This window comes from Choloepus didactylus, chromosome 2 (genome assembly GCF_015220235.1).
Source record: "Choloepus didactylus isolate mChoDid1 chromosome 2, mChoDid1.pri, whole genome shotgun sequence".
Classification (NCBI taxonomy): domain Eukaryota; kingdom Metazoa; phylum Chordata; class Mammalia; order Pilosa; family Megalonychidae; genus Choloepus; species Choloepus didactylus.
This window is the reverse complement of record NC_051308.1, coordinates 113,319,955-113,337,734: the sequence shown is the minus strand read 5'-3', so window position 1 is coordinate 113,337,734 and position 17,780 is coordinate 113,319,955. Positions and strand designations below refer to the sequence as shown.

At 43.5% G+C, this 17,780-nt stretch overlaps 1 protein-coding gene across 1 annotated transcript; it reads left to right on the top strand.

The window, feature by feature from the left end:
* Positions 1 to 329: 329 nt before the first annotated feature.
* On the top strand, positions 330 to 1,439 carry IVL (involucrin). Its single transcript, XM_037807737.1, has one exon. It carries the CDS (start codon positions 330 to 332, stop codon positions 1,437 to 1,439), a length of 1,110 nt encoding a protein of 369 aa, XP_037663665.1.
* Positions 1,440 to 17,780: the final 16,341 nt, after the last annotated feature.

The following is a 17,780-nucleotide window of genomic DNA, read 5'->3' as shown; positions in this document are numbered from 1 at the left end:
TAACTGAAACAAGAGTTGGGGACAGGGGCAGAAAGTTAAGTGGTACCTAGCCCACCCCTGCAGGACAGCTCTGGAGACAGATCTCTTTGTTGGCTCTTGCTTGAGGACAAGAGGCTCCTCTGAGAGACTTTCCCTGTCTCTCTCCATCCTCAGTCTTCACTTCTGCTGCTTCTGGGGAATGAAGAAGTGCTCCATCCAAGTTGAGAGAGGGAATGCTGAGAAACCAGAGACTGCTGCAGGTTCTGGGGGATCTTTATCTATTCCCTTTGTCTTCACTAAACCCCTCTGACCCCTCCTGTTTTTCAGATTGACCTAAAGCAGCTTTCAAGATGTCCCAGCAGCACACACTGCCAGTGACTCTCTCCACTGCTCTCGAGACTGTTTCTCCACCTGCTGATCCCCAGCAGGAGCAAACGAAGCAGCCAACTCCCCTGCCTGCCCCAGGCCAGGAGGTGCCTTCCGAGCCCCCAGTGGAGGTCCTCATGCCAGCAGAGATCCCCATGGGGTACGGGGAGAAACACACAGTTCCTGTGAAGGGAGTGCCCGAGCAAGAATCGGTGCAGTCACAGAAGGAGCAGCAGCAGGAGCCACAGGAGCATCTTGAACAGCAGCCACAGCAACCAGAGCTCCGCAAGCAGGAACAGCCACAACAGGAGCCACAGGGACAGGAACAGCATGTGGAACAGCTACCAGAGGAGCCACGGGGACAGGAACAGCATGTGGAACAGCTACAACAGGAGCCATGGGGGCAGGAACAGCATGTGGAACAGCCACAACAGGAGCCACACAAGCAGGAACAGCATGTGGAACAGCCACAACAGGAGCCACAGGGGCAGGAACAGAAGCAGCAGCAGCAGCAACAGGAGCCACAGGCGCAGGAACAGAAGCAGCAGCAGCAACAGGAGACACAGGGGCAGGAACAGCATGTGGAACAGCAGCAACAACAGGAGCCACACAAGGAGGAACAGCATGCAGAACAGCCACAACAGGAGGCACACAAGCAGGAACAGCATGTGGAACAGCTACACCAGGAGCCACACAAGCAGGAACAGCAGCAACAGGAGCCACAGGGGCAGGAACAGAAGCAGCAACAAGAACATCAGGAAGCAGAAAACCTGGAGCAGCAGCTGCAGCACAAGAAAGCAGAAAAGGAGCAGCAGCTGAAGGAGCAGCTGGAACAGAAGAACCCATTGGACCAGCAACTGGATCATAAGCTAGCAAAGAGAGAAGAGCAACTGGAAAAGGAACAAGAGCCTCTGCCTGAGCACCTGGAGCACCAGGAGAAGCAGCTGGAGTCATCAACACAGCAGGAGGAGCATCGGGAGGAGCTTGTGTTTGTCTCAGTTCCTAGCCAGGTCCAAGAGACCCAGCCAGTCAAGGAACCAAAGGGGGAGGTCATGCCCCCTGCAGAGCAGCAAAAGCAGGAAGTTCACAAGTAAGCACCCCCAGAGTCCCAGAGCCTCTCAGGCCATCCCACACAAGTGAAGAGAGAGCCACCGCCCCTGCTTACCTCAGCTCCCCAGCCTGGGCGGCCCACCCCATCTGTGAACCTTCCAGACCCCATCCCTCTGCATGTTTCTTTATCTCTTGGTGGAGGTGGGAAAGGGGCATTATTGCCTTGATCCCACCACAGTGAGCCCAATACTAACCTTAGGGAAGCAGAGCCGCTGCCTGAGCCACTGTTCCTATAGTCACTCTAACTTCATTTTAGTGCTATGGCTGAATCTGTGAATGTATACAATAATGTATAATAAATCCTGTAATTCCTGGAATCATGTGTTCTCGTTTTCTTCTTCTCCTCTGCCTCTCACCGTGTAACAACCATGTGTAGGTCAATGATTCCAAGAGACTCTAGGTCAATTCCCAAGGGACAGACATCCTGAGCCATCTTTTATTCTCCAAAAATGACTTAACACATTCAGCAGCTGCTGAAAAAGAAACAATACCAAAGCAAAAGAAACTTCATTCATGTGACTGACAGCAACACCTGCCAGTCATGAAAAGGGGATAAATTATTCTGGTTGAGGGAAAGAGGATCTATGCTGAGACTACGTAGTTCAGCAGTGCCTTATACTACACAAAAATTTACCAAAGTTAGCCCATACCAACCTCAGCCCTACATTTTTTATCCCCTGACTCATCTTGGCAGCGGGGAGAGGGAACTGGGAAAGCACTAGGGGTTTGGAGGCTCTCATCTGAGTTCTTGTCCTTTCCCTGGGGACATATCCAGGCCCTCCTGCCTGGGATTTCTCCCTGCAAAGTATTCTAATAGACCCCAAGAGTCTTACAGACTGCCTACTTGGCTGAGGAAGAACTTAGAAGAGCAATGGAAGCAGAATTGGGCAAGGTAGGGAGAGGAGACACCCCACAAGACTAGGGAAAGTGACAGAGGCACTAAAGGAACTAAAGGTAAGGCAGCTGGAATTGTGGAGGTAAAAAATGCTGACTAGTCTAGAGAAAAACAGCTCCAAGGTCAATGCTGTCATTATTTCCTCCTTTACTCTGGATCCCCAGTTCCATAGCCTTCACTGCCATTAGTCACATCAGGACTTGGGGCTGTCTCCTTCCTGGGACAAGCTCTGTGTCTAACTCTTCCAATCACTTATCTTTAGCTATTTAACCACATCATCTCAGGCAGGCTGTCTCAAGCACACACAAAGCTATTTTACAACAGTCATGAGGAAATGTCAGGGACATGCCTATTAAGGTGTCCACAGGCCTCCAAATGCAATAGATCTGAATGGCACTCAACATCTCTTACTCCCCACCCCAACCCCAGAAACATTCACCATGTTTTCTCCTTAGGTAATGAAACCATGTGTGCCTTCACCTAAGCCAAAGAGGGGATCAGACTCCTCACTCCTCCTTCTCCTCTTCTCTACCCCTCACCAAAAATCAAGTCCTTGCTATCCCTACTGTGATGGTTCAATTCCTGTATCAACTTGGTTAGGTGATGGTGTCCAGTTGTTTGGTAAAGCAAGCACTGACCTGATTGTTACTGTGAATGTATTTTATGGATTTAATTCATTGGTTGATTGCATCTAGGCTGATTACATCTACAATTAACAATGGTGATTGCTTTCAGAAATGGAGAAGTCTCATCAGTTGAGGGCCTTAAAAGAAGTGATGATTTCAGCAGAAAGAAAGAATTTCTATCTCTACTTTAGTCAGCCAGCTTCTCCTGGGGAATTTATTAAAACCTTCTTCAGAGGCAGGGCAAGATGGTGACATAGGGAGATGTGGAATTTAGTTGTCCCCTACAGCAACTAGTAAATAGCCAGGAATAACTAGAAAATAGTCTGGAACAACTGTTGGAGGGGCATCTGTGTTGGAACACCCATTGTACACCAGACTGGAATGAATGGAACCACTGAGATTGCAGCAAAGAACTGTAAATAAAGCTCCCCAAACTGCACAGTGGGCACCTCTCCTCCATTGGCACAGCAGCCTGTGGGAAAAAGAAGCAGTCCCTGCCAGGAGCAAGGAAATGTAGCTTAACCGAGCTCCAACTGCGGTTTTAATTAAAAAATTTAGACTATAGAATACATGGTTTGAGCACAGATAAACTCTGCAGAATATCTGCAACAATAAACATTGGAACCAATTTCATGTCCACCCATTGAGAAATGTTTACTTATATAATAATCTGTCCATCCCATGAAAGGATATACGGTTGTTTAAAGACACAGAAGAGATGATGAAAATGTTGATGGTGATCAACTGACAGGAGCTGATGTATACTGAGCATTTACCATGTACAAGGCACAGGGCTTCAAAATATACCTGCATGTCATTCACAACTTAGGATAACCCATGTCAGAAGGATTCCTATTTGGACCATTTTCTAATGAAGAATTGAGCCACTGAAAATTCAAGAAACTTGGTGAAAATCAAACCATTGCTCAGTATGGCTTGCTACACAGAGCCTGCAGCTTCACCATAGTCCACTCTTCTTCTCTATTCAAGAAATTTCCGATGAGAAAGAATTAAAAGAAAGCAGCTTCTGATGTCTGGAAGTGATCTGACAGTCACGGCAGACAACTCTGTTTTAATATTGGACATAATCTTAACAGAATACAAACCTCAGACCACATTACTCCAAAATCATGATAAAAATGAGAAAAACAAGGCCACTTATCAATTTCTCTAGACAGTGTTAAAAACAAGTTAAGAAATCACTGAACATCCTCTCTTGATAAGTAAATGACTACTGCTTCACATCCCCATCATAGAATTGCCCCTGTGTTCTGAAAGCATCTGATCTGGAACAACTATTACCTCCCCACCCCCTTCTTTAAAGTCTCTCCCGAATAACCCAACCAATGACCAAATCCCGTAATAGGTTCTTCCTAATACCCTTTTACTAACACCATCACCTGTGTTCTTCCTCCGTATTTGGAGTAATAAAACCAATTTCTTTAATGAGACCTGTGCCCCTTGTGATCCTTGGCTGTAGTGCATTGAAATCAGCATTCTAGGAATGGGCAGCTGGAAAATCCCAGCCTCAGGAAAAAGGATTGTATTGGTGTCTTTGTGTACATAGTCTCTGGAAATTCTGAGATTGTTCTTACCCTTGCAAAAACAGATTCTTTTTGTTAACACCTTTAGTAATGTGAACCTTTGGGTTTCCAGCAGGATTTTCCCAGGATGATTTAGAGTAGAGAGATTGAGTTTAAGGCTCACAGCCTAGTTAATAGAGAAAGTGCAGCAAATACAGCTTTAAAGGGTCTGGATTAGTCAAAACCTGGCATGCCCAGATGGGATAGAACACCTAATTGTTCGGTTCACATATGACTAAATTCACCAATTGCCTAACAGGGAGCAGACAGTGAGCCCAATATGCCTCCTCTCTATGGCCAAGCTGAAGCACTCTCAGCTTTTCTGGTTGTCAAACTCAAATATCAAGACAAGACTCACATCAAAATGTCTACAACTACTGTAAGGTAATATCCAAAGAATCGAAAAATTCTCTTGGCAAAAAAAGTTACACTTTCATAGACTACTTTCATATACCTACTACTGAAGGAAAAGCTACATTTCCTTAAGAGGTTAGTTAAAATGAATGTATCAGTTTTCCCCCCATCTGCCTTCAATGTATGGTGCCCTAGGCTGCTGCCCTCGACTGCGTTTCTGGATCCTGCAGAAAGTTTGTCCCTCCCAAGTCTCCATAGACCCTGTCCAGCCTTTTTCTCTCGTTAGATAATGGCCTTTCCCTCCCACTTCTTCTCACATAAGTGCAGGATGTTCCTCTCAACTCCTTCCTCCTGATGAGGGAGAATCCCTGATGTTCTAACAGCTCTTTTCTTTCTGGAAATCCTGATACTTGTATCTTCACCAGGGGGTGGACCCTCTGGGCTTTTCTTTCCCTTCTTCTATTTCCTCTATTTGATTTCTAGAGGCCATCCTTAATATTATCTTGCAAATTTTGACTTTTTTTTCATACCTGCTTTTTAATTTCCAAGACCTATATTGCTGACTTGTGATCTGAATGAGGAGCATCTCATTGTGACAAGACCACTGATTAAGTGAACATAGGATGGGAAGGGGGGCCATTACATCACTTCCCCTTCCTGTGCTGACCACCATTAGCTGGTTGGGCGGGTGGGAGGAGAAAGGAACTGGGAGGGGGTGGGGTGTGCAATGGAGGAAAAGTCAAGTCAAGTGACCCCAGGGAGGGGCATGTATTATGTGGGTGACCCAGCTCCTGGGACAAGACTCTTCCTACACCCAGCACTTCTCTTCTGAAAACATCAGTCAGGGCCTACATTAAGGAAGGCAGGACGGGACTAGGCCTGTAGGAAAATTGGCTTTAGTAGCACATGCAGTTCAGGGCTATGATGGAGACAAACTTCAGAATCCCAAATCAACATGTTCATTCAGCAAATGAGAAATAAAGGCCTTGGTGCAATAGCTTAGACACAATAGTTTGCAACTCGCCTTGCAGTAAAATCACTTAAGAAAAATTCCTAATAAACACACATTTGTGGGCTCTAATGCAGCCCTACTGAATCATAAACACTGGGAGTAAGGCTTGAAAATTTGGATTTTAAAATATCTTCAGTGATGATCACTCTACAGTCCATCTACAGATAAGTCTTTAGGAAGCCTGGGAATTTTGAATGTTTGAATCCGTTCCCCTCTTTCCTAAGAACAGTTGTAGGGCAGGTAGTGTGAGGAAGTAGCAGATACCAAGACTGTCCTATGGAAAATGTCTCACATGTCAGGCAGTCCTGCAAAGACATCCAAATTGCCAAGGGACACAGCCCAAACATTCTACGGGAAGCATTCTGATTTTAAAATCCTTGACCTTCTGCTCTTTCTGTCTGTTTGACTGGGAGCAAATAGACAGTTGTGTACAGCTCTAAGCAGAGAACATTCCCATAATTTCCCGGTCCAACTATTGCTCCACTGGCCTAGAAACTTTGAGCCCTGGCCCAGGATGAGTTGGGACACTTCCTCTCCCTTATGGTTTTGATTGGCATCCTCAGGAGAGATGGGGGTTCAGAAGGAAAGCACTTTGCTTTCTGGGAGCACCACACCACAACCCACCTTGAAGGCAGCCAGCCAGCTGTGGCAGGAGGGAGGAGGGGAGGGCAAGTCATGCCCTTTCCCTGCCATCCATCCCCGGTGCAGAGCTGTGGGTGAACAGTGCACCCCCTGAGGCATGTAAATGAAATGGACCCTTCAACTGGCCCCAGGATATGCAGCTTGTACATGTCAAGGGCTGTCAATCCATTCATAAATTCATGAACGAGAATGCAATGTGAATAGAATTTTGTCTCATGGGAAAGTGGCAGTAAGAAAGACTCAGGGAAAAACTGGACCAGGAAGGCTGAGCCACAAAAAACTGAGGAGTGAGCACCATCCCTCTTTAATTCCTGCAACTCTCAGTAGAGTCTGCACCTCTGAATCAGACAGGCTTGGGTGAACTTTACCTACCACTCACTAGTTGTGGTATCCTGGGTTATAAAATTTGCTGAGCTTCAGCATCCTCAGCTGGCATGACCTACTCCTTCAGAGGATCATAGTGCAGATTACACGGAAAGCATATGTGCAGGACTTGGTAATGTATAGGGGATCGGTATATGGGAATGTCTTTTTATTCCAGGTCTGCTGTAATCCTCAGAGAAATATTCTGCCTCCTTGCTCCCCAGGGTGAAATGAGAAAAAGGAATGAAAATGTTTATTTAAAAATGATTAACCAAGCACTGGTTAAAATCTGTATCCAGATCAGAGCCTGTCATAGATTAATTATGTTCTAAAATATTTTTTAAAAATAACATACCATTAGAGAATTAGGATGGACTTTTGATTTTGTCTTGAGTCTGATGCATACAGCACAAATGTTTGTCCTTGAAGAAAGTCAGTGAGCTGAGGGAGGGGAGATGGAGCCACTACCCCACTCTGGCTGTTGCATACCTGGATGGGCCTGGGAGGTGTCCTCAGTGGGATTCCGGGGAGTTGGGAAGCTGATGGAGCTGCTGCTGGATTCGGCTTTAACACCCTGAGATGTTCTGGTTGTTGATGGTTTAGAAGACAACACAGCAGAATGATTCAAATGATGGAAGGAATCTATAAATCCCATGAGTGAGAGAAAAGGTTCGGTGTTCCAGAGAGAACTGCAATCCTGGCCTTATAATTAACCAGTGTACCAGGGCCAGGGCCTTGCTTTCAGGGAAGCATCTAGCATGAGCAGTGTTCATTTTCTTGATTGTAGATAGCTCCTTAGGAAGCCACAGCACCTTAGGGATGAGGGTGGAGCTCAGAGCCCTGAAATATCAGGCAAGACAGGCAGCATCTGTGGACATCCACAGGTGTTCAGGGGACACAGCCCAGATGTGAGAGATGAGAAGTCTGATTGTAAAGGAGGAGATCTACCAGACAGACTCTGTGCACAGAAGGCCATGGCAAAGAAAAGTTTGCCATGATCTCCTCACTCTCATGGCTCACCTCGGGTCCTACAGCATGAACGTGCAGATGGAGTCCAGGGCGCCAGAGGTGACTCATAGAGTCAGGAACAAAGCACTGACACCTGACCCATGGAGGCCTGTGCTTGGCACTTGATCCCAGACCGATGGTCAGCCCTCTACCCACCAAGGTCAATTTATAAGGACTGGTTACAGAGGTCTCTTCTTAACCTAGATAAAGGTAGTGCCATTCGGAAAGTGGAAGTACCTGAGTGACTGGGTGACGCGTTCTTCTGTTCTTGGTGGGTAAACGCATTGTCTGTATCCATGTCGGAGCAGGCTTCTAGCTCATCAGACAGGAAGGAGATGCTGCTGGGAGAGCGGTGGGAGTCAGACAAGCTGAAGGGTATCAGGGACTGGGCATCCAGCTTGGCCTGTAGGACTTCAATCACTTTCTCCTTCTCCTTCAGGTCTCTGCTGAGCCTGGTGGGGTGAGGAACAACAACAGATGAAACCAAGGACACCCGGACCAGTTAGTACTGGCTTAGGCTCATGGGAAAAGCCAGTAAGCCAAGGAGACCATTTCTGCAAAGTATATCAAAATTTCATATCTCTTATCAGGGCTAGAGAGGAGGTGGAGTATAGAGAGAAAAGTGGAAATCACCACTGGCCACATAATATGCTGAGGACTAGAGAAAACTCAGCCAGCTCTCCAATGCACTGCTGCTTAAACTGTGGCCCTGGAGCAGCTGAAGTAGAACTGTTTGCTACCAGTGCCCAACCAGGTAAGCACTGAAAGTGAACGTATGAATTTACAAACCAAGCACTTGAGATCGCAGCACATCCAAGAGCATGATGAATGGGATCATCTTGTTGATCAAGGTGTAGACAATGTGGATGTCCGGGATGGATCAGAAGTGAATAAAAACAAAAACAAAAATGAAACAACTTCCTTTCCCCACAGATAGTCTGAGAAGCACTAGGTGGCCTAAAGCACACTCTTTACAGAGAAAGGCTCAAGCTAGTGGCTAAAACTGACTCTGAGTCCTTATTCCATGGAGTCATTGGAAACTGGCATCAGGGGTGATATGGTCTCCCAAGGTTCTGCAACACCTAGGCCTCACTCTTGAGGTACTGTGATATGATTCTTTTTTCTCCAGGGAAACTGGGTATCTGTTAACCTAGCAGCCAATCCAACTCAGGGAAATACCATCTTGCAAATGCTCCACCTGGTCTTTAAACAAACAGGCAGACCCCTGGGGATTCTGAGAACCCTGAAACAGGTTAGTTCATTTGAGCCAGTCTGACTCGAGGCTACTCACTAGCAAATTAATGTAGCAAATGGAAATCAACAGAATTGCATCGAAAGGGAGTAAAGAATTCCACTAAAGTCATCATTAAGCTGATAATGAATAAATGAATTCATTTCTATCAGCCTTTTCTTTTTTCCCCTGAATCATGAAGTTGCAGCCACTCTTGACCCCTTGGATCTATTCTTGGTTCCTTTACCAGATTCTATTCTGAATTACCTGAGGGCCAATGGCTCAAGTCCAGCTTGATCTTTCTCACTTTTAGGATCCTTTGCAAACCAAATTCAGAAAGAAACAGTAAGAAATTAAACAAGTACCACCTCACACATTACACACTCAGGGGTCTATCAGAACACAGAAAAGTGATTGCACTGCTGTGTATCCAGGAGACTCTGGGAGAATTATTCTGGAAGGTTTGGGTTGTGTCTTTTGAGAAGTGGCCCAGGAGGCTTTCCTGGCATCACCAGGCAAACGTTCCTGGACCTAGTGTGTGGATCATCACCATGACTTCCTCTGCCCTGATTCAGGAAAAAAAGCTTAAAATGTCTTTTGACCCACTGATCAGAGCTGCCCTCTGGAACACTCCAGCCTCCAAGTTCTGCCTCAAGAATGGTCCTCAGATGCATGGCTGTGTGCCCTTCACAGCTTTCATGTAGAACTCACTTTGTCTCTGAAGAGATGACAAAGAGTCCCATCCAACCTCTCCCCCTGCCACCAGGAGATGGAATGGTTGGTCCACAAGTCTGTTCCTGCTATAGGCCCTCAGGTGCTCTCAGGAAATTCTCTCCCATTAAAGCGCTCCAATAATAACTTACATTCCTATCTCTGGTACTGCAACATCCCGTGCTTAAATCCTGTCCAAAAGACCATGGTGCTTTATCCGTGTTTGAAGGACATTCATGGACATTACCCTGCAATACATGGGGCTCATGCAGCCAGTGAAGACACAGAGACTCTGAAAGGATAAGTCACTTGCCCAGAGCAAGTTGATAGCAGCACCCAGACTCCAGTTTTGGTCTTGCAATTCTTAGTTCAGGCTCTTTCCCCTATAACAGCCTCCTCCCATCTCTTCTCTCCTTCAGCCCCTTAGCACTGGATATTGCTGCCTTCTTCCCCAAAGGCCACATTCCACAGGTGAGGAAGTTTCTGCAGTTGTAATTATGGCATCTCCAACTCTGTGTGTTCCTAATTGGTGTCCCACACCCACCAACCCTGATCCTGCAGTGGCCCTGAGGAGATGAAGTAGAAACAGAACTCTGGGTTAAAAAGCTGCTTGTGGAGGTACAGCGGCCCTTGGGCTGGGGACTGTGGGAGTGACTGAGAGTACTCCCAAGCCCTGTGACCAACTTACTGGTGCTGAGTTTGCTGGTGAGCCGCTCTGTCATCTGGCTTCCCTGGGCGAGTTGCTCCCGAAAGCTCTGCCCCAGGTAGTAGTCAATGTCATTGCTTCTGAGGAGGTCCTCAAAAGATTTTACTGCATCTTTCATGTGCTACACGAGAAGGGGACAGATACCTCTCCCTTCTCATATTTTCTCAGTATTTAGGACAGTTCTCTGGCCTGATCCTGAATCACGGATGCATATTTCCTAATGTAGGAAGGAAGAAGAAAGAGTAATAATAGAACAGGGTGAATGAAAGTTATAGGGACTTCTGCAGATATTTCTATGAGATGAATTCTGGCATTTAAGCCATATGGGGTAATTAAGTAAATTATAATTTGAGAAAATATTGTATCAAACAATTTTACGTTAGCCACGTATCCAAAAACATGTCATGAATTCTGTGAGAGTAAAAACAGTGCCATATTTTACGTCTTACAGCAGTAGTACACTATATACTCACAATAGGTAACTAATAAATATTTAGAATTACTTAATCCTAAATCTGGGTGGGACCTTCCATGGCTTCAATTTTAAACACCATTATATGATGCCTGAATTTCTTCTACGCAGTGATACTGTGACAGACAGTGCTTTCCAGTGATGGCGTTGCACCATCTCCCATCACACATGCTCTTCTGCAATGTGGCTTTGCCACTCTTCCATCCAGAGGTAGAGGCTGCTCCCCACCGCTCTGAACCTGGACGGGTTCTGTGACCACTTTGACCGAGAGAATACAGTGGAGATGATACTCAGCCAATCCCAAGAGGAATTTTTAACTGGCCTGACAACTTCTGCTTCCTTCCTCTTGGAAGTCAGCTGCCATGCAGTGGTGTAACTACCCTGAGACCACCATGCTGTGAGAAGCTCAGGTCAGGAAAAAGGTGCTGGAGGACAAGAAGCCACATGGAGAAAGAGAGAAGCCAGCAAGCATCAGTCACCAGACATGTGGGGAAGAAGCCTTCTTGGATGTCAGCCCAGCCAAGACTTTCAGATGACTCCAGCCCCAGCTCCCACCAGACAGCAACTGTTTGGTGGACCCCAAGTGAGAACCACCTTTCTGAGCCCAGTCAACCCACAGAACCATGAGAGATAAAAATAAATTACTGTTTGAAGCCACAAACTTGTGGAGTGCTTTGCTGCTCAAAAAGATAAAAATAACATATATCTAAATGGTGTATACCAAGGGTTTTTCAGCCCAAAGTATCAGTAACAATAATAATTATGTCAAATAATATTGAGACCATAATATATGTTAGGCACTATTCTAAGCACTTTTACTAATTCACTTAACTCTAATAACCACCTGTTGACATAGGTTCTCTTATCCTCATTTAATACATAAGAAAACTGAGAGTCAGAAAGATTAAGCAATTTTCCCAGAGTTACACAGCTAGTAAGTTCAAACTGAGAACTAGGATTCAAACTCAGGCAGTCAGACTGATACTTTACTAATACTCTATGTTCCCTGGAGGAAATTCCAGAGACCCGGTATCTCCCAGACCCTGGGCCACCACCCCATGCCCCACTGGGTGCCCATGTGTCCTTTCTGTAGAACTATGACTAACATTTCAGTAAGTGCCTTCTGAGTATCCTCAGAAGAGAGATGGGTTCTCTCTTCTCCCTACCTGGCCTACCCCACCTCAGGCATAAACCGAGACATCATCGATCAAGTCTGCACAGACAGTGCCCTCCTTACCCAGGCATGAGGCTGCTTGCAGCTCTTCTGCCAGCCTCCCTTTCAGTCTGGTTTCTGCAAACTGAGCCTCCAGCTGGGACACTCTCTGCATGGGACTCTCCAGATTATTTCTGGCCTAAAGACCTGGGGAACGGAAAGCCCCAGTGCCATCAGATAGCCACCCCTCATCCTCATCCATGGCACTGTGAGGTGAGGACCCCTTGAGGGTGCCAATGGCCTTCACCTTTCAGGGCCTTTCCAGACTGGATGAATAATCGCTTGTAACTAAGAGAGACCGAACCCACTCTTGAGGTTCTGATTGACCTTGTTGGACTTCTGCAGCTGGTCCTTCAGAGTTTTTATGTCCTCCTGTAGGGCAGAGATGTCTTCTGACATTCCATATTCCTTGAACTCCTCCTGCTTCCCAAGGGGCTTCTTCCTGGGGGACTGTTCAGTGCCAAGCCCAGAAGCCCCTGCTTGGAGCCCAGCCCCTCTGTCAGAACTGTTTCCATGGGGCTGTCATGCTCCTCACACTCTGAGAAAAGACAGAGACATCTTCCTGAATAAAAGCTGGGCATTCTGCTGTGGCCATTCCCTAAAAAGGGGAGGCAAGACTGATCACTAGGGCAACAATTACTAACTGCTCTAGAATACTCAAACTAGCATGTGTCAGAGAGCTCATAAGCACTTTTTTCCTCTTAGCCATTTCAGCTTTGGAGATGGAATCTATGATTATGGTCTTATTATAGTGGAAAACCATGTTTCAAAACTTATGGTTTACCTATTCCCACAGCTCATCTTCTGTCTTCATTAATAAGGAGATTTTACAATATTTTTTTCTATAATAATTAGTAGAATAAAATCTTTTTAAAACAATGGTAACTAAAAACTGATTGTAGAAACTCAACTTCACAGTCAGACTCATTTAGGGCAAGAGTTCTACAAAATTCCTGTCCCTCTCTGATCCTGTGTCCCCTTCAGTCACAACACCCCTCCTCCCCATTACTCACCAGGTGTGGGATTGGCCAACCACACCCAAAGGGGAAAGCTGACTCCAGGCAGAGAAGTTAAGCCCTACACCCTGTTGTCTTGCCAGGACTAGTGGTCTGCTCCTGCTCAGCCTCATTCTCACTGCGGCCATGTTCTCAGAGAGCAGATCTTGGAGGTCCACCTGGTCCTGCTTGCTGTCCTACTTCACCGAGGATTCACCTTCTCTGGGAGAGACAGAATGTGTGGTACAGACTGATTAAATTTCATGCAAACACCCTCAACTCAATGGTACATGCCCAGCCCTTAGCAGCACTGGAGTCAGATCAGAGAGAGGTAGAAGCTTCTTTGGTTTCATGTAGATGACATGGCCTATTCCACTGGGTGTGACTTCCCTCCAGCAAGATAAGCCTGTTTTCTATTGGTGAAATCACCTACAGAAAACCTAGGTTTGGTTGGGACAGATATCTGTAAGCTGTGTGTTTCTTACTATCATCACTGGAAGTCCCAGAGAAGCTAGTAAGTGCTTGACTTGCAGTGGCTGAATAATCTTTGAACTGTGTGAACTAAATTAGAGTCCCAAGACAACTAGAACTACACTGTCCAAAAAGTTACTCCCTTGCCATATCTGACTTCTTAAAATTAAAGTTAAATAAAATGTAAAATTCCTGAGTGTCAGTAGTCACATTTCACCTGCTCAATAGTCACAGAGAACATTTCCATCATTGAAGAGAATTCTTTTGGACAATACTGATTTTATAGCAAAAGTGATGTTATGTTTTTGTAGAATCTGACATGGGTGCAAAGAGGAGCAGAAAAGAAATGACTATCTTAAGAGAGACATGGCAGTTAATTCACTATACCAGAAATGTAAGGGTGATTAAACATAAGAAAATTGGTTAATAGAATACACCAGAAGGGAAAAAAATAACATGATCCTCTCAATTGGCACAGAAAAGCTATTTGATAAAAACCCAGAACCCTTTCTTGATAGAACCACTCAGAAAACTAGGAATACAAAGAAACTTCCTCAACTACCGCTAGCATCATACTTAATGGTGAAAGACTGAAAGATTTTCCCTAAGATCAGAAACAAGACAAGGATGTCCACATACACCATCACTACTACTCAACATTGATCTGGCAGTTCTCTTCAGAGCAGAAAGGAAGAAGCAAACCTTCCCTATTTGCAGATGACTATATATATATATAATCTCAAGAAATCCATGACAAAGCTACTAGAACTAATAAATTCAGCAACATGCAGGGCACAAGATCAGCATGCAAAAATTCCATAGTTTTCTAAACAGTAGTAAAGAAAAATCTGAAAAGCAAATCAGGAAAAAATTCCATTTACAATAGCAATTAAGATAATAAAATATCTAGCAATAAATTTAATCAAGGATGTCAAGGACTTGTGCACAGAAAACTAAAAAACATTGCTGAAAGAAATTAAAGAAGATCTAAATAAACAGAAATATTTTCCATTTCACAGATTGGAAGACTAAATTTTGTTAGCATGTCAATTTAACTCAAAGATGTATACAAATTCAACACAATCCCAATCAAAATCCCAACTGTGTATTTTACAGAAATGGAAAAGTCAATCATCAAATTTACATGGAAGGATGAGGAGTCCTGACAATCCAAAACTATCTTGATAAGGAGAACATAGTTGGAGGATTTACACTTCCTGATTTAGAAATCTGCCAGGAAGTTACTGTAATCAAAAGGCATGCTTTTAGCACAAGGACAGACATGTACACCAATGGAATAGAGGTGAGAGTTCAGAAATAAACTCCCACAACTGTGGACAATTGATGTTTTTAAGAAGAGTACCACATCTACTCAATGGAGGAAATGCTGCTGGGTAAATTGGATATCCACAAGCAAAAGAATGAAAGTGGACCTCTACCTCACACCATATACAAAAATTAACTGAAAATAGAACAAAGACCTTAATACAAGAACAAAATCTATAAAATTCCTAGAAGAAAACACAAGGGATCATCTTCATCACCCTATATTAGACAATGGAGTTTCAGACTGTACACCAAAAGCATGAGCAACAAAAGAAAAAAATAGATAAATGCAACTTCATCAAAACTAAATACTTTTGTGCATCACAAAAGTACATTATCAAAAAAGTGAAGAAACAACCTACAGATTGGAAAAAATATTTGGAAACCATATATCTGCTAAGGATTTAATATTCAGAATATATAAAGAACAACTCAACAGGAAAAAGATAAACTACCCAATTTAAAAGTGAGCAATGGCCAATAACCACATGGAAAGATGCTCAACTTCATTAGCCATTAGGAAAATGCAAATCAAAACTGCAGTGAGATACTACTTCATACCCACTAGAATGGCAATTATTTTTTATTTAAAAAAAGGAAAATAGTAAGTGTTGGAGAAGATATGTAGAAGTAGGAATCCTCATGCATTGTTGGTGGGAATGTAAAATGGTGCAGCTGCCGTGAAAATCAATTTGGTGGTTTCAATCATGTGGCCTGGCAATCTCATTTTTAAGTATAGACCCAACAGAATTCAAATCAGGGAATAGAACAGATATTTGCACATCAATATTCATAACAGCATTATTCACAATTGCTGAAAGATGGAAGCAACTGACATATCCATTACCTGAAGAATGGATAATACACACAATGGACTATTATTTAGCTGTAAAAAGGAATGAAGTCCTGATTCATGCTACAACATGAATGAATCTTGAAGACACCATGTTGGGTGAAATAAGCCAGACACAAATGTAAAAATATTGTATGATCTCACTGATTTGAAATAATAAGAATAAGCAAATTCAAAGAGTTGGAAACTAGAATACAAGTTTCCAGGGGCTAGATGTGGGTAGGGAATAGGGAGTTAATGTTTAATTTGCATGGAATTTGGGGTGATGGAAAAGTTGTGGTAATGGATGGTGGTGGTGATGGCACAGCATTGTGAATCTAATTAAGACCACTGAACTTTATAATTGAAAGTCTATAAAATGAGAGATTGCAGGTAATATATGTTTTACCAGAATAAAAATTTTTAAAAAACCCATGGAACTGTATACAAAGAATGAACCATTATTTAAACTATGACCTTTAGTTAATAACATAATAATAATAACATTGGTTCATCAATTATGACAAATATACCACACTAATGCAAAATATGAATCATAGGAAAAACTTTGTTTGGAGTGGTTGGTGTATGGGAACTCTGTATTTTCAGTATAATTTTTCTATAGACATATAACTTTTTAAAAATTAAAGAAAAGAAACAAGAAAAAAGAGTAAAAATATAAAGAAACCAATTTAAAATGGGCAATGGATCTGAATAGATATTTTTCCAAAAAAGAAATACAAATGGCCAATCAGCACATAAAGAGATGCTCAAAATCATCAGTCATTAGGAAAATGCAAATCAAAACCACAGTGATGGCTGTAAGTAAAAGATGGACAATAATTTTAGCAAGGATGTAGACAAATTGGAATCTTCATACATTTCTGGTGGAATATAAACTGGTGCAGCCACTTTGGAAAACAGTTCAGTGGCTCCTCAAAACATTAAACATAGATTTGCCATATGATCCAGAAATTACTTTCTTAGGTATACCCAAGAGAAATGAAAACATATGTTCATTCAAAAATTTGTTCACAAATATCCACAGCAGCATTGTTCATAGTAGCTCAAAGTACCCAAACATCCATCAACAGTTGAATGGACAAACATAACATGGTTTTTCACTTAATGGACTGTTACTCAGCTATAAAAAGGAATGATGTACTGATACATGCTACAACACGAATGAACCTTGAAAACATGCTAACTGAAAAAGGTCAGACACAAAAGGCCACATACTGTCTGATTCCATTTATATGAAATGCCCAGTATAGGCAAGTCCATAGAGACAAAAAGATTAGTGTTTGCTGGGCAGTGGGGGAGGAGTAACGGGGAGTGCCTGTTAATGGGTACTGGGTTTCCTTTTGGGGTGAGGAAAATGTTCTGGAATTAGATAGGTGGTGATAGTTGCACAACTTTAGGAATATACTAAAAGCCACTGCACTGTATACTTCAAAAGGGTAAATTTTATGTATGTGAATTTTATTTCAATAAAACAAGATTTTCAAATAACTACTAATGCAAACACACAGAATTTAAGCAAGACTGAGGGATGTGGACACTAGTTCTTTTCTTCATGAGGGGCAAAGTTCCCTGAGAGTCTCCCACCAAATCAGGAAGCTTTATTAACCCCAGAATATTTCAGTCCTGGACTGTAAAAAACCATGATCCAAGATACCAAAGCTGAAAGCCTAAGACCCTGCCTGTAGCCCAGACTCCTAAAACTATGACTAAGAGAAAGGACTCAGGGCACTCAGTGACAGAACATGGGCACAGCTACAGTTAAGGCAAAGCAAGCTTTGTCTCATTGGCAGCAGGACAATCACCTACAACCACTGAGATGTTAAAATGAGGCCACCCTGCCCAGCAGCCAATTTCACTTTTA

What these genes read in the sequence shown, in the direction of transcription:
- IVL (XM_037807737.1), top strand. Translation starts at nt 330, where the DNA reads ATGTCCCAGCAGCACACACTGCCAGTGACTCTCTCCACTGCTCTCGAG.